Below are 24,668 nucleotides of genomic sequence, written 5' to 3'. Positions count from 1 at the left end.
GGAATAAATCATTTATTATCACTGTCTTTTCTGCCACTTTAACACAGGTGTGTGCGTGATCTCACGCTCTCTGACACACACACACCCAGCACGTGGCTCAAGCTTCCGAATACGTTTGCTGTAACGTAAATGAGATGCGAAAGAAAGTAGTCTTACCATGAACAGCATTTTAAAGACGATAACATGACAAGCATTGACATTTTAACGACAGAAATATTAAGAAATCTGTTAACATGCTAACCATTTAGAAGGTACTAGCAGAAAAAAAATAAAGCTTAATTTAAAGATCCGTATGTGCCCTTTATGTAGGATGAGAATATCAGTCAAGGACACTTCTTTTTTTTTTTGGCCATTTCCTGCCAATGTATTTATATTTTTTCCTAGTAGAATATTTAGTTCATGTTTCGTTACAAAATATAATGCAGTCACACATAGCTGGAAGCATAACGGAAAAGAGATTGTTAGCAGAAGACGTAAAAAAAGATAAAGATAATTCAATCCTATGTTAAAATTATTCTTTGTGCGAGGTGGAAAACAAAGTTATCTTTATTATGATTAATTGATATCAAATTATACTTAGGCCTATTTATTTGTTTTTTGTCATTATTGACATGATGTTTCAATGGTTTCATGAGAATGACCTATATATGAGTTTTCAGTGAATAAATAAAATAAAAAAGTTCTCAGATACAATTATAGACAGCATTTACAGATTTTTTTAACAATGGCATGACTGAGAAATTGACTATATTCTTTTGAGTGATCTGTTGCTATAACTCCCATCCTTTTTCAGTTCCCTATTTTTGTACAAAAACTTACACAACACAAAATGCTTTGAATAAAATATTGTGCTGACAAAAATCACTGTGTTTATCATCATGACAACCGCTCGCAAGCCTCCCATGAACTTGGCTTGGAAGTGCTAAACTTATTGCTGTCTGTAAAAGGACCGACCGTGTCTGACGGGGGAATTGGGATTGTTTTTGTATATGACAAGCCGTGTCATGAATATATGTTTATTTAACATCCAAAGCACTGATAAAATGACTGGAATGTCTTCAGCCATCAAAGGACCTGTTTGTTTTTTCCTGCTCTGACATCTGCCTTAGAAATATCTGTGGGACTGAGGTTGTTACTAAATAGCTTACATATCTGACAATAACTTTCCCACAACTTTATGTGCTGTATTTAAGATTTCGGGACTGGCTCTGGAAGTCTCTCCCTCTCTCAGATCACCCGTTCTCCTACCCTTTTAAAATGCCACTTGGGCAGCATTAATCCAAGCGAGCGTTTAGAATGAACCAGAAACTAAAACAAGCTAAAATGAAGGTCAAACACATAGTTTCTTTCCAGCATCACAACAATGTTCCAGATTAAACATTTCCAGGTTGTGTTCCAATGAATGTCAGAATGATAAGGTGACCTTTTCTAAAGTATATATACTTGCTGCCCGCTACGAAACCCCTTTATTGCAGCATTTCGGGATGCTATTTGTGGATGGAAACAATAATCTCTCATTTCCTTCAAGCACAATCCTTGGAGTTGGGGTTCATTGTGAAAAGACAACGCTGTTAAATGGTGCCACTGAAAACCTCCTTTCCCATGAAGTCATATACATGCAGAGACTAAAGGGATTTATAGGCCCATTTCAGGAGTAGGGGAGAGCAATGGCCTGCCGTGAGAAGACACAACGTACCATGATCCATGAACATGAACACACATGAAACCTTCTTAGAGGCTGAACTAACATCAATGTTCCACTGCAAATCTCATCAGACATACCAGATTTCAGCTTGTTTTTAACAGATTGTCCAATACCAATTCTACAGTAACATTACATCTGGTTGGCTATTAAGACAGTTTTTTTTACTGTTGATGCCATCTAAACACTAGTGTAAAAAAGTTTAAGCAATAGGACATTTTAACTTCAAAGCTCCAAAACTTTGTATTTTAACTGAGCTTGTTAAAATCTTCGGCTCCATGATTTGTTTTGTACTCTGGTTCAGAATAGTTCTTCGAAGAGGGGTCCTACCTGAGAGAGGGGTCGGGACAGTCTGTGACGCTCAACACTTCTCTCCTCCGATGACCAGGAATTAAACTGCAGGCTGAAACAGAAGAAATTGTAACTCAAGCAAACTGGTGCGATTTTAGATGCCACTAATTCCACTAATTTAAGAGCAAACTACAATTAATAAAATATATTAATTTTTAATAGCATATGCCAAGTTGATGTGGATTAAGAAACTCTTTGAGTGGACAATAAGACAATACAGATGTATGAAATAGAAAAAAACACACATTAATGCACAATTAGTTCCTTTGAATAAACAGACAACTCAGTTTTTATGAATTTTCATGAAATATGTTTTTTTTATTGGGCAACCGAATGTCCAATAAAAATAACATGATGAGTATTGATCCGTTTTTGCAAATTACCTCTTCATATACAATTATACTCTTTGTATAATATTATTGTAGCGAGGTAGGCGAGACAAGAGCCGGGATGCGAGGCCGGTAGGATCACGGAGGAGATTGTGGAGCATATAAGAGGACGAGCGACCGGACCGTCAGTGAGAGAGGACCAGGCCTGGATTTTATGTTGTGGTTTGTGTGTGTTTATTTACTTTTGATTTTATTCATTTAAAGTTATTTTATGTTCGCCGGTTCCCCTCTCCTTCCTTCCTTTTATGGATCTTGTTACAATTATCTTTGTGAGTAATGTATGATGTTTTTGAACAGTTTCATGAAAATAAGTCACAATCCACAGTGGGCTTTAATAGGCTATTTCTTGCAGCTGCTAAAAGTAGATTTATATTAAAATTATGAACTTTAATAAAATGATTTTAAAACTTAACCACTGCATTTGCAGGAATATTTGTAGCCTTTCCTCATGTGCATACAAATGGGATTCGATGCACAAAGCAAACCATAAATGCTTCATTTACCACTGCAGAACAGAATTACCTTTCAGGTGCCACTCAGCCGTACCAAAATACTTATTTATAAACTGAAATGTAATAGTCCGTATGCTGATCTTAATCCTTCCCATTTAGCATGATATGGTTTCCATGTTAAAATAAACTATTGGTGATTTGGTGACAGTATGAAAAGCAGTGTATGGATTAAGGCCACAGGAACTGGAATCGTCATGTAACCAGGGGCCAGTTGCATAAACATAGCCGCTAAATTAAGGCTGTGTCATAACAACTAATCTCACTGACTAGCGATTAGTAGGTCGAATAAATCTTACGTTTTAGACCTGACTTAGTTATGACCAGTCTTGAAGGGGAAAATGGATGACTTTGATGCTGCTGGAGAATAAGTGGAATCCCTTTCTCGCAAAATTTTATTGGCAACTAACAATTGTTGTGAATATGTGAACTTGGTGTGAACCAGCCCTTACAACCAGCGATACAAGCCCAACAGCCCTTAAATGATGTCCACAAAATCAATTACCATGCGAGTGTTAACAAGGGTTAAAAGTGGTGTTAATCTTTATTTCAAGCATGGACCATATAGCACAACATGAACAATAACATTCAACTGTGCTACAATGCCGGCAGCTAATATCTGCATTAGTAACACATGAATCTAGTCATTATCCCTCAATAAATCCAATCCCATCAGCTTCATCAGCACTGACTCGTGAAATGTGCTGCAAACTCGAAGATTTCAGAGCCTTGCAGCGCTGAAGCTGAGGAGAACATGTGCATGTGTTTGTGTGTGTGCGAGGCCTTCAGGGCACAGACAAGTACACGTTTAATCTACAATGAAATTCTGAAGTATGACCTGTTGCATCTGGATTAACTCTTTGTGGAGTGCTCTGTGTGAAAACTTTATACAAGGAATATGATTCTATAGTATTCTGTAGAAATATTGAATTTGATCTCAAATCAGAGTTATTATGTACCTCTTGTTGGTGGGTGTGATCCTACCGCCCTTGCGGTCTGGGCTGGATGGTGACTCTGGAGAATACGGGCCGGGGGACACAGATGCTGGGCTGGAGATGGTGTATTCTCTGTAGTTCTGGTTCTCATCTCGACTCACTTGCACGGCCTCCTGCATAACCAGTATGAAAAAACGCAGGTATTTATAAATCTAAAATCCAGGCAACATTACATTTATTTACTTTAATCCAGTTGGCAGGTGCTTTAAATCAAAATGATTCACAGTGCATTTAATGTGCGTTACCGGAGAATCAAAAACAAGACCTTTGCACCCTTAACGCTGCTCTACCAAATGAAGTGACGGGAACACTCTTGATCAAACTTGGCAGTGCAGCTTCAGTCTTTTCTTTTGTGACATAAATATTAAACAACATCAAGTGCACTGCAGTGAAAGACAGCGAAAGGGTTTCTTTTTTTTGTTAAGTTCTCACATGGTCGAACAGAAGGACTTTAAGACCTTTGGGGTTCACAATTCTTCAGGATCAGGATATCCATTACAACCACGATCCGTCAGCAACCCCTTATGCACATAAAATGCAGGAACTTTGTGTGATTTATAACAATCCGGAGTTCCTTTCACATGTCACGGTTACAGCCAGAAATGAGAAAGATAATAATGTAGACTTCAATGTCTTGTTTCAGCCCAATCCGACAAAGAGTAAATCTCAGACAAATGGTAAGATAAGACAGGGGTTGATCTTCTCATAATAGAAACCAGACATGCACGGCTAAATTTGAGAACATGAACTCTCGGGTCAGAGGTTTGGGTGAGTACAGTAGCTGCAGCCATGATGCATTATCATCTCCTTTTTGGATGCTTTCGTTGCATCACTTTGTAAATGGAGATCTGCTTGTAAATGTGGGATTAATCAAACAGTGATTACCAAGAAAAGTTCTAATTGATACCTTCATAGGCAAATATTAATTTTAAATTAAAAAACTTCATCTATTGTTTTACAATTGTAAAAACAGTTTTGTGAAAAGTCTGCTTGTGCTTTATTTTTTAAAAATAACTTTATGAAGGGGAGTATTTAATGAATGACGCAATGCAATTTACTAAGGTTTGTGCTCATCATTGTCCTGGTATTTGCAGCTTCATTAAACGGCGCTAATTTGCGCTGCTCTTTGTAGATAGCATTAGTGATTATGGGAATGAGCCTCGTTGGTAAATCACCAACAGAAATTTTCATTCCCATTGACGTTTTTATGAAACTGCGTTCTCGTGCTTCTTTGCCCTTTTATTAAATCTGGTCCCAAGAGTATATTTAGACGGCAGCGACGCAGTATAAATTGGATCGTTGATTTTGACATGCTAAACTGCATAGTTTCCTTTGGGTTTAACAAACATCTGAACAGTTTATTGTTGCAGGTTTAAAGGAACACTGACCTGGAAGCGGCCCACCAGTTGCTCGGTGGAGGTAATTCCATTAGTCTGACCGGGAGGAGGTGAAGCAGGCCTGTGTGGAGAACAGTAAACATGAGCACTTATTCCTTTTCTTCACTTTCCTGTGGTTGAACTGAATGGTTCTGAATGGTTCCTGGTTTTGAACATGGCTTACTGGGTTACCTGGACACAATTCAGGAAGAGTACTGTTGTGCAGAATATATGCATGGCTTTACTGGTAGAAAAACAAAGCTGTTTTGACATTCAATGCAACAGTATGAAATTGTTTTATACGCTATATAAACAACTTAAAATCAAATCACTGCCATCTCAATACAATACAGCAAGAAATGTAGTTTATTTTTCTAGACTGCCTGTCTGGACCACTGTGAATAGACAGCAAATATCAACACTTTTGAAGTGCTGCCTGACCAATGAAATTCTGAGATGATGCATATGTTGCTTTGATAACATTCTGATAACACTAATCCTCCTTCAATAAACCAAAAACCCCAGGTTAATACAGAGTTATCCCATAATGACTTTGGCTACTAAATCAGTGGCATTCCCTGGAACACAGTAGTCAAAACGCATCAAGTGGTCAAGTACTATTGACATGACATATAGCAAAAGCCATGCTACAATATAATCAACATTTACTCTCTTTAGGAATTAAGAACAGCAACATTTTGTGTTAACCACAGTGTCTCAAACGTGGTACGGACACTGGTTCCATTTCACCAAAAGTAGAAAGCTTAAAAAGAAGAAATTGACAGTGAAAAGACAACACAGACTTGTGTAATACAACAGCAGAACTCCTGACCACGAAGCACCAAACGTCTGAATAAGTTTATTTATCTTAAAATGAATCACTGGCCTGTCTTCAAGACAGAACGCGCTTCATGGGGAAGAAACTTCACTCAAACCCAGAACAGGCTCAAGGAAGAACTACAGTAAATGATACAGTTTTAAAGGGAACTAGTTAAGTTTTCCATCCTCCTGAATGCAGAAGTTGTTCCGAAGTTAATAAACTTCAACTATGCTAACACCTCATGTTGTTCAATTAGTTAATATTTCAACAGTGAGATGTATCTTGCAAGTGACAGCCTGCATGCATATGTTCTGCTATGACGTTAAAGATATTTTGCATTAATTGTAAGTTAGGATAGCTCGTCCCCCAAGTAAATGGGGTCTAAGATGTTTGGTTACTTATTGTCTTATTTTACTTTTTCAAAGTTTCTTTTTCTTCAGCAACTTTTGGTCGTGTGGGAGATCTGATATGCATTCTTTGAAAGGTATTTCATCGGAACGTGACATGCGGCACATGTGCTGCAGCATTCTGACCATAGTTTCATCTTTTCGAGATAAAATCATTACACATGCGGTCTGTATGAGGACATGAACGGAAAAAGACAGAGAGGGAAAGCAAAAGAGCGAAAAAATTAAAACCACATGAGACTAACATCAAAGGCTCTTCACCAGCTGGAGAAATCTGTCAGGGGTCATTCATAATTTAAAGCCCACAGTTAAAACTCATTTGAGACAACTGAGGTGCTTTTAAGACCCCCTGACCAATCACAACATTACATTATTCCTAATACGAAGTATAACATAATTAACATGGACCAATAAATGGTTGTAACACATCACTCATGGGAGGTAACACTGAACAGGGTTTGAAGTAACTTTGGTCACTAGCATGAACACACTGGCAGACTGCCACTGGTCTGCATGTTAAAGGAAACACTCGTGAAATTTCAGTATCAGCTTAAGGGAATTGACATTCGCATAACCTCTGTTTTAGCTAAAAGTGGACAGACACACGCCCTCTTCCTCCAATGCTGTGGGCGACAGGAGATACACACACAAATAGAGAGTGCCATTGTTGGCCCAGTGTTGTTTCTGGCCTGGTCAGAGACATGAGGTCAGAGAGGAAAAATGTACTAAAGGACACAAGACCCCGAAACCAATGTGTGTGCGCGTGCTTTCAGTGTGTGCGTGTTACCTTTCCACAAGCAGGTTCAGCTGTGTCGTGCAGCTCTTAATTTTGTTTTGTGCTTCTACATTCAGCATATCGCTGGTGTCCTGCCCATTAATCTCCATGATGATGTCAGCAGGCTGAAGACAGGCCATCTCTGCCTTACTGCCAGTGTTCACCTTAAACACACCAAAAAAAAAAATCAAGCCGTTATTAAACTCTGAAAGCTTATTAGCAGTTTAAAGTCAAGTATGAAGGCCCAGTGTGACTGATGACGACGATACAGACATTCTGTTTCTGACCACACACAAACGTTGATTAGACTATTACAGCCATGGTAAAGGGGAGGTGTGATGGAGTTTAACTTATTTAAATTTAGTTAGTGAGTAGGGGTGTAACTATACTTCGTAGTACGAAAGGCAGATGACACCAAAGTACCGTGAGAGCATTTGAAAACATTTTATTTGCTCTCGCGGTACTTTGATGTCCTCCGCCTGTCGGATCTTGCGGCATCGCATAATGTCAAACAAGCCTAAACTGTGTCTCTATGTGGTTTACAAAGCATCTTATTTTCCTTCACAATCGCCCGTAAAACACTACAAACTTGAGGTGAGACTGCTGGCCAGTACAAAAAAGAACATGTGAGAACTAATTAGATGAGAGCTGCTCTTATAGGCCTTACAGACAAATAAGGGCTCAACCCACACCACACACCAACTTAAAACACCCCTATGACATGGCAGGGCACTGAAGACTGCCAGGCGGGTTTTGTTGTCGTTGTTAGCTGAAAGAAGAGGGGCAGAGGTGCCATGTCAGTGGACCTGCTTGAGTGCCAATTAAATGTTGCTAGAGAGACGCACAATGGAGCGTGTCTCGGCCAATCACTGTACGCCTCGCTTGACATGCACCATGAACTCCGTCTCCCCTGTGTAGATGGCAGCACAGATGAACTCTCTTTCACAACCTTCAAAAAACTACTTAAAACCCATCTCTTCTGTGAATACTCGACAGACAAATGAAAAAAATACAAATAAGAATACATAAATAAAAAAACTAACCCTCTCTCTTCTCTCAACAGGCAGGTAGTGGTCTAGCTTTTGTTGAAACCAGTAACTTTCTATTAGCACCTATCGTATTATTGCTCTTTTATGACAGATAAAAGACGACATTTTAAGAGACATCACGCAGCTCTTGCAGCTCTTGCCATACATTGGTGACCAGGAAGTGCAAAAATGCCAATAGAACGAAGATTAAAGAACAGGGTGTGCATTGCCAAGCTTTCTACCTCATCGGTTCTTGCGGATACATGCCAATTCAATGAGATTCAAAACTTCAGATTTGTAGCACTGTGAAATAGTGAAGTTCTCACCGCTGGAATCTCATTGGTTCTTGTGTAAATTATGGCAAAATGTCATTCTAGGGTGAACTGTTCCTTTAACTATTAACAAAGATTATACTGAACACATGAATCTGGATTATATGTGATCAGGAAGGAAAGATTCCATTAGTTGTTTTAATCAAAAACAAACTGAGGGAGGTGTTTCTGGATATTGAAACACCTCAGGCAACAACTTGCTCCTTAACACCTCCAAGACAAAGGAGATCATCGTGGACTTCAGGAAGGCGAAAGGAGGCACACACAACCCCATCCACATTAATGGGATGGCTGTTGAACGTGTTTCCAGTTTTAAGTTCCTGGGGACTCACATTTCGGAGGACCTGTCCTGGACCACCAACACCTCAAGCCTGGTCAAGAAGGCTCACCAGCGTCTCTTCTTTCTGAGGACACTGAAGAAGAACCAACTGTCTTCAACTATCCTGGTGAACTTCTATCGCTGCACGATAGAGAGCATCCTGACCAACTGTGTCACAGTCTGGTACGGGATCTGTTCTGTTGCTGAGCGCAAGGCACTGCAGCGGGTGGTGAAAACAGCCCAGCGCATCACAGGGACTACACTTTCTGCCATTGAGGACATCCAGAAGAAACGCTGTCTGCGTCGAGCTCGCAGCATTCTAAAGGACTCCTCTCACCCCGCTCATAGACTGTTTACTCTCCTGCCTTCAGGTAGGCTCTTCAGGTGCCTTCGGACAAGAACCAGCAGACTAAGAAACAGCTTTTTTCCCAGAGCTGTTTCATTATTGAACTCTGCCCCCCCACCGATTCCACTTCCTCTCTTCCCTTGAACTCAAAGCTGCTACAACATTGTTTACACTGCGCTACAGGGCTGCATGCATGACTGAACTGTACACACCAGTACTTCATGTTATCTGCTCTATCGTACTGTTTACACACGCACAGCATCATTTGCACTCTATACTGCTCACTTGCACATCTGAAATATGCTCATTTGCACTAATGGACCACTTTCATAACTGCACTAACTTATCTACTGTCTGTAACTCTATTAACTGCATCTACTCATCTACTGCACTGTAACTATTAACTGCATCTACTCATCTACTGCACTGTAACTCTATTAACTGCATCTACTCATCTACTGCACTGTAACTATTAACTGCATCTACTGCACTGTTACTCTATTAACTGCATCTACTCATCTACTGCACTGTAACTATTAACTGCATCTACTCATCTACTGCACTGTAACTATTAACTGCATCTACTCATCTACTGCACTGTAACTCTATTAACTGCATCTACTCATCTACTGCACTGTAACTATTAACTGCATCTACTGCACGGTTACTCTATTAACTGCATCTACTCATCTACTGCACTGTAACTCTATTAACTGCATCTACTCATCTACTGCACTGTAACTATTAACTGCATCTACTCCACTGTTACTCTATTAACTGCATCTACTCATCTACTGCACTGTAACTATTAACTGCATCTACTCATCTACTGCACTGTAACTCTATTAACTGCATCTACTCATCTACTGCACTGTAACTATTAACTGCATCTACTGCACTGTTACTCTATTAACTGCATCTACTCATCTACTGCACTGTAACTATTAACTGCATCTACTCATCTACTGCACTGTAACTATTAACTGCATCTACTCATCTACTGCACTGTAACTATTAACTGCATCTACTCATCTACTGCACTGTAACTATTAACTGCATCTACTCATCTACTGCACTGTAACTATTAACTGCATCTACTGCACTGTTACTCTATTAACTGCATCTACTCATCTACTGCACTGTAACTATTAACTGCATCTACTCATCTACTGCACTGTAACTATTAACTGCATCTACTCATCTACTGCACTGTAACTATTAACTGCATCTACTCATCTACTGCACTGTAACTATTAACTGCATCTACTCATCTACTGCACTGTAACTATTAACTGCATCTACTCATCTACTGCACTGTAACTATTAACTGCATCTACTCATCTACTGCACTGTAACTATTAACTGCATCTACTCATCTACTGCACTGTAACTATTAACTGCATCTACTCATCTACTGCACTGTAACTCTATTAACTGCATCTACTCATCTACTGCACTGTAACTCTATTAACTGCATCTACTCATCTACTGCACTGTAACTCTATTAACTGCATCTACTCATCTACTGCACTGTAACTCTATTAACTGCATCTACTCATCTACTGCACTGTAACTCTATTAACTGCATCTACTCATCTACTGCACTGTAACTCTATTAACTGCATCTACTCATCTACTGCACTGTAACTCTATTAACTGCATCTACTCATCTACTGCACTGTAACTCTATTAACTGGTTCTACTCATCTACTGCACTGTAACTCTATTAACTGGTTCTACTCATCTGCTGCACTGTAACTCTATTAACTGCATCTACTCATCTGCTGCACTGTAACTCTATTAACTGCATCTACTCATCTACTGCACTGTAACTCTATTAACTGCATCTACTCATCTACTGCACTGTAACTCTATTAACTGGTTCTACTCATCTGCTGCACTGTAACTCTATTAACTGCATCTACTCATCTGCTGCACTGTAACTCTATTAACTGCATCTACTCATCTACTGCACTGTAACCTCAATAACTGCATTAACTAATCTACTGCACTGTAACTCTACTAACTGCATCTACTCATCTACTGCACTGTAACTCTATTAACTACATCTACTCATCTACTGCACTGTAACTCTATTAACTGCATCTACTCATCTACTGCACTGTAACTCTATTAACTGCATCTACTCATCTGCTGCACTGTAACTCTATTAACTGCATCTACTCATCTGCTGCACTGTAACTCTATTAACTGCATCTACTCATCTGCTGCACTGTAACTCTATTAACTGCATCTACTCATCTACTGCACTGTAACCTCAATAACTGCATTAACTAATCTACTGCACTGTAACTCTACTAACTGCATCTACTCATCTACTGCACTGTAACTCTATTAACTGCATCTACTCATCTACTGCACTGTAACCTATTATTACCTCTTATACTGCACCGTAACCTTAATAACCGCATTAACTCATCCACTGCACTGTTACTTCAACAACTGCATTTACTCACCTATTGCATTGCAACTTTAACAGCTAATGTCAATAATCTATGCACACTTAAATCACTTGCACTACTGTTTAGTCTAAATTATTATCTGCTCATATCCACCTGTACATTAATCTTCATAGTGTTACAGTTTTTCTCAAATGCTAAAACACATTTCACAAACGTTTCCTCCATGTTCCCCAATGTCTAAACACAACACCCTTTTCTAAAGCTACATAAACACAACCACACCTTCTCACTTCAAAACTCAAACTTTCACACCAAAAGAGCAGCTCGAAGCTTTCAAAAATGTAAACACTATACACATCATTACACACAACAGCAAAAAAAATGAAAACACAATGCTCAATTTGTGAGAAGGTTCTTTGTTTCATAACTGCCAATGCATATTTTTAGAAACTTTACAGTAATGGATCTTCTTAGATCTCTGCAGAGCATTAGGCATTTAGATTTGTGAGTTTCATATGAAGAGTATAAATCTATAGTAAATTCTGCATGTACACTACTGTAACACAAATCAATCCAAAAACTGAATCTATTGCACACAACAGTACTCTTGAAAACATGATCAGGGTTGTGAAGTTTTTTTATTTACTCCACACACACACCACAATCACTGTGCGGCATCATGTCGCTGAGCTGCATCGGGCCACATTCCCTCATCCACATCGCAGGCTATATTGTCTCTTGCCAGGCACTGCGGGAAAAACGCCCTGGAATGGCGAATCCATCCATGGAGGGCCTCCACTGGGATGTCAACACAGGCCAGCTCCATTGCCCTTAGGAGGTTCTATCTAGTGTATGGTTGTCTGTCATAAACCTTCCATCTCCACGATGAGAAGAGCTCCTCTATAGGATTCAGGAAAGCGGAGTATGGTGGCAGACAGACGTTTAAAAGGTGGTTACTGTACAAACCACTCTCTGGTTTGGTTTGTTCTGTGGAAGCTTACATTGTCCCAAATGATCACATAAATGTGATGGGCGGTCCAGGAGGATGTCTTTTAGCTCCTCTAGGAAGGTGAGGAGACGTTGGATGTTGTAAGACCCAAAGGACAGAATGCCGGTGGACAAGCCCCTCCAAACCCATGGCCGCACAAAGAGTGATATTACCCCCTATTGTGGCCAAGCTGACATCAATGCTCTCAAAGTTGACATTATCGGCAGTGACTTTGTCTCTGATCTCCCGGAGTCTGATGAGGTTGTTCTCACGAACCATATCAAAAATGAGGGTTTCTTGTGCCGCTGTAAATATGGCAACCCTCCCACCTCGATGTGGCATTCTTTCAACTCTAAAGAAAGAAACATGTGTTGTCAATTGAAATGTTTTACAAATACAGTAACAACTTATTTGAAACAAATAGACTACTTTCATAGGCTTGTAAATTGTATTGTGACAAAGAAAGCAATAGAGTACAATACCTGTTGTGTTGTCTGAATGCCCTGATAATGGTGGCCACGGTGAACCTACTCAGGTTTGGACGGACACTTAGTCCTGCTTTAGCCATTGTCATGCCATGGACAATGACATGGTCAATGACTGTTGCTCGCATCTTGTCTGTAATGATGGTGCGAGGTTGTCTTTTTCTCCCTCCTGGACCTTCTCCTCTCCCTTGTTGGCCTGCTCCTCTTCTTCCATAGCCAGCTCTTCTCCCTCCTCTGACTCAAATCTTCAGCAAACTGTGCCCTCTGAACTTTTATACATGAGGTCACAGCATTGGCAACAAGTGTCTTAAATTTTGAGTTGTTGTGTGTAATGAATGGTGCCAGGTGTGTTCATTGTGTTCAAATATTGCTGACTGTGGCAAGCATTTTGCATCACATGAGCTTTCATCTGAGAATATGAGCAGAGTTATTTTGCAACTTGTGTTTTAACAAGGAAAAATGTGTTAAGATTTATGAGAACGGAGGATTGTGTTTTGTGAATTGTGCCTTCATGTGAAATGTGTTTATGATATTGGAAAATGATGGCTATATTTAGTAAATGTGTTTAGACAACTGGACATTTGGTTTAGAGGATTGGCTTTTGAGTTTTAGCATTTGAGAAAAACTGTAATGTTCATAGTATATAGTCATCTGTATATATTGTTAAAAGTATATAGTCATCTGTCATTTTCATAGTACATACCTACTGTCATATTTTCATAGAACATATTTTCATAACTGTATAATATTTCTCAATATTGTATTCTGTATATATTCTAAATGTATATCCTGCACTTGCTAATCGCACTTCTGGTTAGACCTAAACTACATTTCGTTACACTGTACATGTATATGTGTAATGACAATAAAGTTCAATCTAATCTAATCTAATATTGACATGGAATAATTTTTTAATGGGAAGAACTTTGTTTTTGTATGAGACAGACTGATTAAGTTAAGAAACTAAACCCAAAGCACAGGAAAAACTATAAATTGGTCCCAGACTAGGTGGCAGAAGTACTGAAAAAAGGTTTTTAACAATAGTTTTATGAAAACGTTGTTGAAATCTTGTACTTGCACTAAAAGTTCACTGGTCCACCTGAGAGCTCCACACTCTTAAAAATAAAGGTGCTCAAAAGGTTCTTCACAGCGATGCCATGGAAGAACCATTTTTGGTACCACAAAGAACCATTCAGCCAAAGGTTCCTTGAAAAAACATCTCATTCTTTCTTTTTTATAATCTGAAGAACCTTTCGGTGTTTCTGTGAAACAGAAGGTTCTTCAGATGTAAAAGGTTCTTTATGGAACCAAAAGGTTCTTCTGTGGCTTTTTTGCAGAGTCATGTAAAATAATGTAACAAGACAATGATTGAGTAGATTCAAATAAATGTTGCTTTCTTTAATCTCTGACTTCTTGTCTCTGTCTTTATATAATGTCTCTACATAAAGGCGTCATGGGCAACCTATTTTAGCACTGGTCAGTTCTCACCACAGTTTTGAAAAATGCAAAAAAGCTGCAGAGTGGAGCTTAAGGAGAGGACACAGCACGTCTGTGTTGCTGAACACTGAAATGTTGCACAGAATTGTGTTTCCTGATATTGTAAGCAGTCATTTTGCTGAGTGTTCAGCCAGCCACGGGGGCGCAGTCCGGCCTGCTCAAGTGGTGTTCACGTGGTAAAGTCACAACACATCCATACCCTCTATTTTCTTAAGTAGCAAACAAAAAGTGAGATGTCTGGGCATGTGTCTTTGTTGATTTTGTTTTACAAATGAAAAAAACATGTTCAGGAGAGTTGCTTTGGTTCATAGGGATGAGGAATTACCTTGGAAACAGTAATAGCCTTCTTAAAGTCTCGTCCTCCAGATATTCTGAATCCCCAGGGAGACGGGCCAATCAAGTTCACTTTAAACGGCATCATGTGACCCCGGCCTGCTGCCCAGTGCTCTTGAGAGTGCTGTGGATGAAGAAACGGCACAGGTGTAAAACAGATGGATGACAGAAGGTGAGAGATTTGATCAGGTTTAATGATGCCACAGATCTACTTTATATGTGTCCACTTCTCTGAACAACTGGCTGCTGTTGAAAGGTAAACTGCCTTCATCTGTTCTTCAGAACATCTTTTATCCTATTCCACATGACTGTGGCTTAAATCCAGACAGACACACACACACACACACAGCAACAAGCAGACATCACAGAAAGGTGGAACATGACTGACATTCCTCACAAGGGTTAACCACAAAATGTCCTGAATGAATCACTTCCACCCAAGAGACTTTCTATTCTGTTTTTGGATGTGGAAAATTTACTGAAATTAGATTCACTGTTGTTGATCTAGCACGATGGTGAAGAATAATTGCTTTTGTGAATTGACTTATTCAGTCATTTTTAAAGAACTGAAATGAATCAGTCTCGACTGATTCCCTTAACCCCTATTAACGTTTACCATAGCACTTTGTGTACAACTCATTTAAAATTAGGGCTGAAACGATTCCTCGAGTCCAGACGCTTGTGCCCCTACTTACAGTGCGACATATGTATCTACCAGTGTAGCACGCATGCGATGCAGTTTGGCAGGTGGATTAAACAGAGCCGCTCGTTTATGTGAAGTGCATTTGTCTTTGTGCTTGTTTCTGTGTGATGTTAATCAATGTTCATTTCCTAAAAAGGAAACAAATGAGTTGTTCATTTGAGACCACACGTATTGTCTCTGGTAAATTTAGTATTGCGCTATCATAAAGAAAAAGTACTTCTTATCCGAACACTCGTTTAATTAATCGAATAATCGGTAGAATACTCGATTACGAAGATAACTACAGCCCTATTTAAAATAGTTTGTGAAGCAAAGCATCAGTTGTAGCAACGGAATCAACGTCATCCATTTCAACTGTGTATTTTCCAGTCTATTCAAAATATTTACTCCAAAAACCTCCAAACATACCCAGTCAACCGACAACAATTTCCTTCAAAGAAAAAGGACACGATTTCAATTGAGCGCTGAGATCTGCATCACATCAGTGAAATCTGTGACACAAATGTTCTTTTAGCACAACAACAATTACAGAAAAATATGGAAGGAATTAGGTTGCTTTCATTTCATGCTATTGATCTTCAAACCGATGCATGTTTTACCATATTAAGAAAGGGGCCTGAAGCAGCCGTGCACAAGAGTAAAATTTTGCACATTTCATCTAGACTGGTGTGGATGAACTATTTACCTGACAGCCAAAACGTGCCTGAACTCCCTGATTTAAAGTTTGGAGTCACATTCATGTGACATACTGTATGAGACGTACGTAGTTATCATATCCATCGATCTATCTATTGTCATGTGATCTGTACTACCCATCACGTTGTTGTTAACAGGAGGAAAAAAGCTCCAGAGCTTACTTACACCCTTGATATAATGATGTAAATAAAGCTGGAATTTAAGGCATTTGGCCGTGTAAACACTGTAGTGTCTGGTCACGGTCTGTCACAATGTCCTCCTGCATTTAATATCAACATAAGACAGTCTGTGAACCCACAGAGTACACACAGTGTACCCTACTCTTCATGAACGCATAAGTCTCTGGATTTGGGAGCGTTCTTGGAGCGCTTGCTCCGGGGAAACGAAAATCCACCCCATCATTAGCTTTCCAGGCAATTAGCAGCCTTAAAAACCCCTCTGCTCGGGAGCACCTTTCCTAATGACTGCAGCCTTCGAGGACTCTGGCTGCTCGGTGTTGTTGTTGTTGTTGTTGTTGAGTTTAATGTGATCACCGTGAAGGAGGAAGACACATTTCTCCTCCCTTCAAAACCTAAATTAGTCTCGCATGTGAGAGAGGCTCTCACTACCATTAACAACAGAGGAGCAACTACTAGGAGAGCATAGAGTGAATGCACTTCATCTTCACCGTAGTAAAGTAATGTTAATGGCTAAAACCCACTTATCTGTTCCGAAGTCACTGTAAACCATGGCTTCAATGGCTGTCATCAAACACGATGATTTATCACGATCAAATGATTTATCACGATTAATCTCATCCAAATTAATTGTATTTCAATTTACTTTTTTACAGTGGCACATTACTGCAGAGCAATCAGGGGTAAGGTGCCTTGCTCAAGGGCACTTCAGTCATGACCTGCCGGCACTGAGATTCGAACCGGCAACCTTCTGATCACAAGTCCAACGCTCCAACCATTAGGTCACCAATGACCCCGATTTACATAATATAGCCTATGTCTGTGTACTTTGCATATTCATTATGTTTATAAAATGATTTTTTTTATAAATGTTTATATATAATATAAATTATTGGTAAACATTAAGAAAATACATCAAAATATTTCCTGTGTATGTGTTTGCGTTTATTAATACAAATTTTATATATGCAGTACACAGACATATATTATGTAAACACAAACTTTTTTATGGATGTGATAAATCGTGATTAATTATTTGACATTCCTAAAACATCTAGTAAGATAAATATGATGGTATGAATAAAAACCTATTCATCTTATAACAGTAGTACCTTTCGCAGTAATTTTGATGCAACGCGGTCACAGGTATGACTTGGTTTCAGACGTGGCTCAAGCAATCGGTTTTATAACAGAATGCAGAATTACTCAAGATTTCCAAATGTAATTTATCATTCAGCTATGCAAGAGTCCATGACATTGGCCATTTTTTTAAAACTCTTTATGAAATGTTTATTGATTGTTTTAGAAGAACAAGACAAGACGACAAAGGAGACGAAGACATTTTCAAACAAACATACAAATATACAGGACAAGATTCAAGATTACTGATAATACATTTCAAACAAATATGTTTTTAATTGTGTTTTGGAGATGGATAAAGAAGAAGAGTTATGGAGCGATATGGGTAAAGAATTCCATAACCTGGGTGGCATTAACACTAAATGACCTTCTATCTGCAGTGGACAGTCTAAACTTGGGAATGCTAAGAATCCCCAAATCAGATGATCTAAGAGACCGAGTTAGTATATATGGGTGTATTGGGTCTTTTAAATGTGTTTTATTAAGATGCATCTAATAATAGATCTCACTGTACATATCCCTCAGAAACCGCTACGGTAAGATCAATTCACAGTTATAAAAGCAGTGTGCACGGGAAATGGCTTTTGCATATAATGTAAATTTGCGCTAATGAATAGGTACTAAATCTAAGAGAAACATGAGGATGTTGGTTCCTTAGGAGTATTTCAGTGATATTTTTCAATCTTAGATATTTTGAATCTGAATCCAAGGAGGAAGGAAAGGCAGAGAGAGGAAGCCAAGTAAGGTAAAAATAGACATTGTTCAGCTAGGAAAGTTAAAGTATTTGAAACATAAAAATAAAAGACAGGTTTGGGAGTCCATGTTTCCATGTTGAAATTTTTTGCCATTTGCCAAAGGCCATTAGTTTATTTTCATGGAACTGACTGAAAGGAAACATTTACATATCCAAAAGTGTCCCAAACTTGAACTTATTAATCGGGTTCAAGGAAACATTTTTTGTATATCAAGTTGCTGTAACTCAACATGTCGGACCTGCAGATATTTGCTAATTTTGTCAGCATCAGATTGCTACAATTCCATGTAAACTACCAGACAACACCTCACATTCCACTGCAACAAAAGGTATCAGGTTAAGGCCCTTAAAGACTGGTTTTACTGGTTCAAATTTGGTCAAATGACACTGGTAACATCCCTGCTCTTGTGGCTTTATAATGGCTAGCCACGACATTACTCACTATATATTTATAGAGTAATGAGACAAAAGCATGCATAATGACAGGGATGAACCTACATTCCTCAAAAAGTCCTTAAGTGTGGTTTATAAACTATTAACAAGAACTAGCTGTACTGAGACGACGTGGGAATGGGTGGTGCAAATATCGTGATTCTAAAGCCGTGAATCATTCATATGCCAATCCAAGAAGTGAAGAAACACATTTTGGCCAAAACTGAAACCAAAAATTCTGGTCACACCAGAACAAAAACACAAATTTAAATGAGTCATTGAAATGACTACAAGCAATGCATAACTCTTTCATAGCAATGTGGTGGAAGCAATTGCGAATGAGACATGAACCTCTAAAACTGTTCTTTTTTTTTCAAGGTACACTGGCACTGGTTTTAAACTTGAGAAGGTCAGAGGATTTCTATGGAAGGGCTAAAGTGGTATGTGAAAACTGATGTGGCAAATGTAAAACTTGAACACTGTTACAAAGTCAGATAAGGGGGTTTAAAAGTAGATAAAAAGCTCACAAAACCTTTTCAAATCAAATTTGTAGAAAAAAAATTCTAAAAATCTCTTTTCAAGACCAGTAAAACATTTTGCATTGTAACCTTATTTTCTTAACAAAGTTGTGCAAATTTTCCCCAAACTCCTTCACCTTGGTTCCAATACTTCATTCATACTTTCTATGTGTGGCGTTGCCTCACATTCATTAAAATGCTATAAATACTGCACTTCATTCAAATGTAAATGTGTTTTTCTTTAGAATTTCAGAAAAGTGGGTGGGTTGAGGTGAGGTGAGCTTAATTTTGAAAATAACTCCACAAATTACTAAATTCTTGAAGCTAAACATGAAACAGACTAGTTCTTCATGACCTTTATGAAATGTTACGACTTACAGATACATATTTCTGCTTTTGTCGTCTGAAACACTACTCCGCTTACAAAAAATCTTTTCTACTTTTCTCTCCAAATTAAAACTGAGACACCAGACAGTAAGGTCAGCCAAGAAGCTCTCAAACTGTACTGTAAAAAGAAAACAATCTGAGTAAACAATCGAAAACAATCGACAGTTAATACCGTTTTCTGCTACAACTGCTTAAAGTCCAGAGACTCCTTGGCTTGCAACTGTCAGGAAAACATCCAAGGTTCAAATAATGCTAAATTTTCCTGTTTATTCTACAGTATTCCAAAATGTGCCCATGCTTTTCAAAGAGGGAAATGAGGTTGAGTTTAACCAAGGTAAATGTTTTCTGTCAGGCATACACCTTGGGGGTGACTCTGATATTGTTAATACGTTTGAATAACTTGTTTTTGTCAGCACCTTGAGTCACTCGGCAGTTTTCAAAGCTATACTCTCAGACTAAATTGAAATTTCATGCCAATTTTACTCCAGTTCTGTGGGAAAGTTATTATACGGGAAGTTGTTATATAACAGCTTTGAATGGAGTGAATGGCTGTTGTGGCTGTTTGTGTGTGTGCCAGCATATGGCTATCATGGTTTCAGTGGTATGATACAATACAGGCTAACATGATTAAAACTACAGATGTGGCAATGTGCATGGAATATCTGTGCAACTTTCTGTCAAATATCCACCAAAGCTACTTGAAGTCATGCTGAGGCTCTTTAATTTAGAATTGTTCCATATCTCCTTTATAGACTATAGAGGAAATTACACATTATATGGAGTGTATATTAGTGTTGTCACGGTATCATAAACTAGAGGTCGACCGATATGTGTTTTTCGGGCCGATGTCGATATTGATTATTACAGGTCAAGTAGACCGAAAAACGATATTTTCAACCGATATACATGTCTGATGTCAAAATTAAGGAGCTCTGACAAAAACTTTGCCCAAAAACCATGGTTACTAGACGTTTACTATAAAACAGTAAGGAAATAAACAAGCAATAGTTGTCAGAAAGACCCTCCACTTGATGCAGCGAAACAGTTTATCCTCTTTGTTTAGGACTGTCTGAAGATCCGCACATGTGCAGCATGACATCAGGCAAACGCGCAGTAAAATCAACATATATAACGAAGAGTCTTTCTGTTTTGTTGCGTCATTGTCGGGCTTCCACAGATCAAGTATATAATCCGAGAATATGAATACTAATTGGATCATTTAAAAGTAGACACTTCAAGCATTCTTTAGACATATGCTTTACGTTTCTATGATAAGTATTCACAGAGTTTTAGATCTGTTTTAATGATGCGTTTCAAAGAGACGACTGAAAACACAGCCTGTATATTTTTATTATTTTACAAAAGCGAACATTTAGTAGATAATGACTACACACAAATAAAAGAAGACCAATCACAGTTTCGATTCATGTATTAGTCTTATTTGTATGATTAAAATTACTGTAGTATTTAAGTCTTTCTCCGCAGTAATAAAAAACGATGTGGCGGCGCATTAAGACATTACTGGGTAACACTTATTACAGATGCTGTTCACATTTACTCACTGAAGAAAACCGACTGTCCAATCTGACACTTGTTGAGAGCAGTTTGAGTGATGGCTGTGTCCCTTATGCGCGTGCATTGCCTGAGATTTCTGACTGAAGAAATTATTAGTTATGTGGTTTGTATTTGTGAATTGGTATGACTTAAAAAAATGTGTAAATGCCTATTCCGTCAACTGATGCGCTATCACTGAAGCAGCTCAAGCTAGCAAATGCTTTCAGTGCGAGTAAATCCAATACTTCCAGTGCCTTCAGCCTCCCGTGTTAATTGGCCGGACTCGTTACTCCCAACAAAAAGACAACAGACTAGAGTGCCATGTCCCGACGGCTCTCACTAAATCCTTTGCTGCATCAGAGCCAAATAGCGCATTTCAAAATTAAATTATCAGCAAATCGGGTTTTAAAATGAACAATGTAGATAATCGAAAAAATGCTTGATATCGACATTGATAATCGGCTAATTCGATAATCGGTCGACCCTACCAAAACCTCTTTTACGATACTGCCATGTTCATAGTTGAAATCTAAAACAGAATTTCCTTAAAGCTAAATCATTTTAAAAACAGCTGCTAGAGGGCACACGATCAAAACAACAACAACGACGTAGATTGATGAGGCGGTGAAGGAGCATGGAATGATGGGACCTGTTGTCTTTGATTGATGGCCATCAAACGGGAAGGAGAAATCATGCTCGCGGACGAGGTAAAGTATTTAAGCTTTATAAATGTTGCGTATAATTGTGGCCCATAAATAAGTGACTGCTCGAAACAAGCTAGTAGCTTGCTATACACTAGACACTACTTCTGTAGTCATGCGGTTTCTACGTCAGTAAAGGCGGTAACAAAGGGCAATGCGGATATGGCGTAATTGACAGGCGACAACACAGCCCTGTGTCACTGTTTAGAATGGTAATTTTCTCATGATTTACAAGTAGTTGGAAACATTTGAGATAATATAAGTACTCATCTGAACAAAATATATAACTCTGGCCTAGTGATTTTTGGATATTTTACTGCACAATTGTTACAAACTGCACCTTTAATACACAAATCTTAATAAACATTTTTAATTTACTATAGTAAACGGTTTTATACTGCACACTACAATATTCTACAGTTATTGGATAAATTGTAGCAAATACTGTAGTATACATTAATATTTTACTCAAATATTTACTAATGTCCAGGAATTTTTGTAATTTGGTTATATTATAGTATAACAGTTTCATTTGAACAGCAATGTTTATAAAGGGAAATGTCAAGCTTACTTTAAATGTGTAACTATAATGGACAGTAGGTGGCGGCAGTTAATCATAGCGGCCAATTCGTTTAATACGACTGATTTATTCAAGTACGAGGCAAGTGTCTTGATGAAGGACTCAATGAACCATTGTCTCAGAGCGTGGCATTTCCAGTCTCATTAAATGAAACAAAACACATTTTACAGATGATCAAAGCATGCCGTACATATCTCAAAAAGCAGATGTACATATAGTGTTCGAATGAATGTTAATGCGCATATGCAACATTACTTACAGTACTAACTTCAAAAAAGAGGGATGCCTCATGGGTATTTTGAAGATTTAGCATTGCGATTGCTACCGTTGTACCGGTACACTGTGCATTCCTAGTGTATATAATACACATTTATTTGATACGATGATACTATAAAGTGACAATGACATGTTCAGTTTTAACAAGCGTGTACTTGCCACTGGATTTGATGAAGATTACTTGAACCCTTAGGGCTATTGCAATGCTTTTGATAACCCTGGTGTAATGCCTCCATGATTTAAAAAGTTTAATGCAAATCTGATATTCAGCCAGGGAGTTCTAAAAAAACATGCTTTCAATTAAAATCTAAATTGTAAATGTGGCAAATATTGCATCATCTGGTTTTGTTCTATAGTTGGTATGGAATGGTGCTAAACTTCTCAGGTGCCCTCAGGGCATGATAAATGCACCACAACACAATTGCAAAATTTGCTGTAAATCCTTAGCCTTAAATTGTGTGACCAGGGCGTGCATTGAGGTTCGGAGTCAAGCAATTGTATAATTTGCTTGCAAAACCAAGGCAAAGACTTTGTATCAAGCATTACAACACGAGCGACTTGTCACGTACCGCACATGTGCCATGTAGCAACAAATCCAGACACCTAGCGCACAGCAATGCTGCACACCCTACACCTATTGAACATACTTTACTTTTTCTCACATCCACTCCCATGATTGAGCTTACAATGTCACACCTACCCAACACACCCACACCACTGCTGTTTTCTCATAGCAACACACAACCTCTCCCCATTCTGATTTATACAGTTCAGAATAAAAGATTCCCAACATTCTTATCATATTATTAAAGTTAGCAGGTCAACCCTGTTACCTTCAGTGATGAAGCACCATACATGCACGTAAAAGGGTGGCATCTGGCAAATAAACAATGAAGAATGGAGTGACCTCAGCCATTACGGGGTGGTGTCCTGATGCTGAAAATTTTGTTCAATGAATCATTAAGATTGCATTCCAGAGGTGAATAATAAAAAGGAGTGTTCACTGTTTGGTATTTATACCTTTATGACGCAAACTACAGTCATATTTGATTTGTTTGGCTGTCATGGAAACCGAATAAAATATTATGGTCGTGACTCAAGAACCAAAGGAATTTGCAAGCTCGCTCTTTTGAAATGTATGATTTGTTCACCAGGGGCCAAAAAGAAGCAGACAAAGCTTGTGTAGCAAAATATAATAGTTAATAGGCTTCAATGGTGGTTCATTTTGCCTGTCTGAACAAATCCTATAGTATTCTGGCCCCTAGATACGACCCGGACTCTCCCCTAATAGGAATTTTCCACCTGTTTCATTGCTCGCTAAACCAAACCTCCCATTTCTCCTAAACAACATGTCCATATCAACAAACGGTCAGGAAAAGTAACAGTGACTGTTTACATTTAGGAATCCAGCAGATTATTTTATCTGTATGTGTGCTTCCTGCTATCTAATTGTTCAAATTTAGAGGTATTTATACTCCGAGTAGTCAAACTTACACACGGTTCAAGCTTCTCCTCTGAGCAGTTATAGTCAGATCTATTTATGACAAAACACCCATAAATTCAAAGCGTCTGAGCTGATTGGATGGCAACAATGACCTGTGGTTAAAATCTAAGGCCTGCTTCTGCTGAGGAAGTGGTAAAAAGGGACCCAGTTTTTCGAAAGTGTGCCAGCGGTA

The 24,668-nt window shown here is 38.6% G+C and overlaps 1 protein-coding gene across 1 annotated transcript in view; it reads right to left on the bottom strand.

Moving 5' to 3' along the window:
* The window catches only part of pdlim2 (PDZ and LIM domain 2 (mystique)), a 58,875-nt gene that overhangs the window by 31,730 nt on the left and 2,477 nt on the right, over positions 1 to 24,668 (bottom strand). Inside the window, exons 2-6 of the mRNA XM_079468427.1 lie at positions 15,068 to 15,199; positions 7,337 to 7,488; positions 5,335 to 5,404; positions 3,911 to 4,059; positions 2,033 to 2,105 (exon numbers count right to left, since the gene is read on the bottom strand). Of these exons, the coding sequence (XP_079324553.1) occupies positions 2,033 to 2,105; positions 3,911 to 4,059; positions 5,335 to 5,404; positions 7,337 to 7,488; positions 15,068 to 15,163 (540 nt within the window). The 5' untranslated portion in view covers positions 15,164 to 15,199. The remainder of the gene's footprint in view (positions 1 to 2,032; positions 2,106 to 3,910; positions 4,060 to 5,334; positions 5,405 to 7,336; positions 7,489 to 15,067; positions 15,200 to 24,668) is intronic.

The sequence above is a fragment of the Barbatula barbatula genome, assembly GCF_947034865.1.
Source record: "Barbatula barbatula genome assembly, chromosome: 11".
Taxonomy (NCBI): Eukaryota; Metazoa; Chordata; class Actinopteri; order Cypriniformes; family Nemacheilidae; genus Barbatula; species Barbatula barbatula.
The sequence above is the reverse complement of the archived record's forward strand: the minus strand, read 5'-3'. Positions and strand labels throughout refer to the sequence as shown.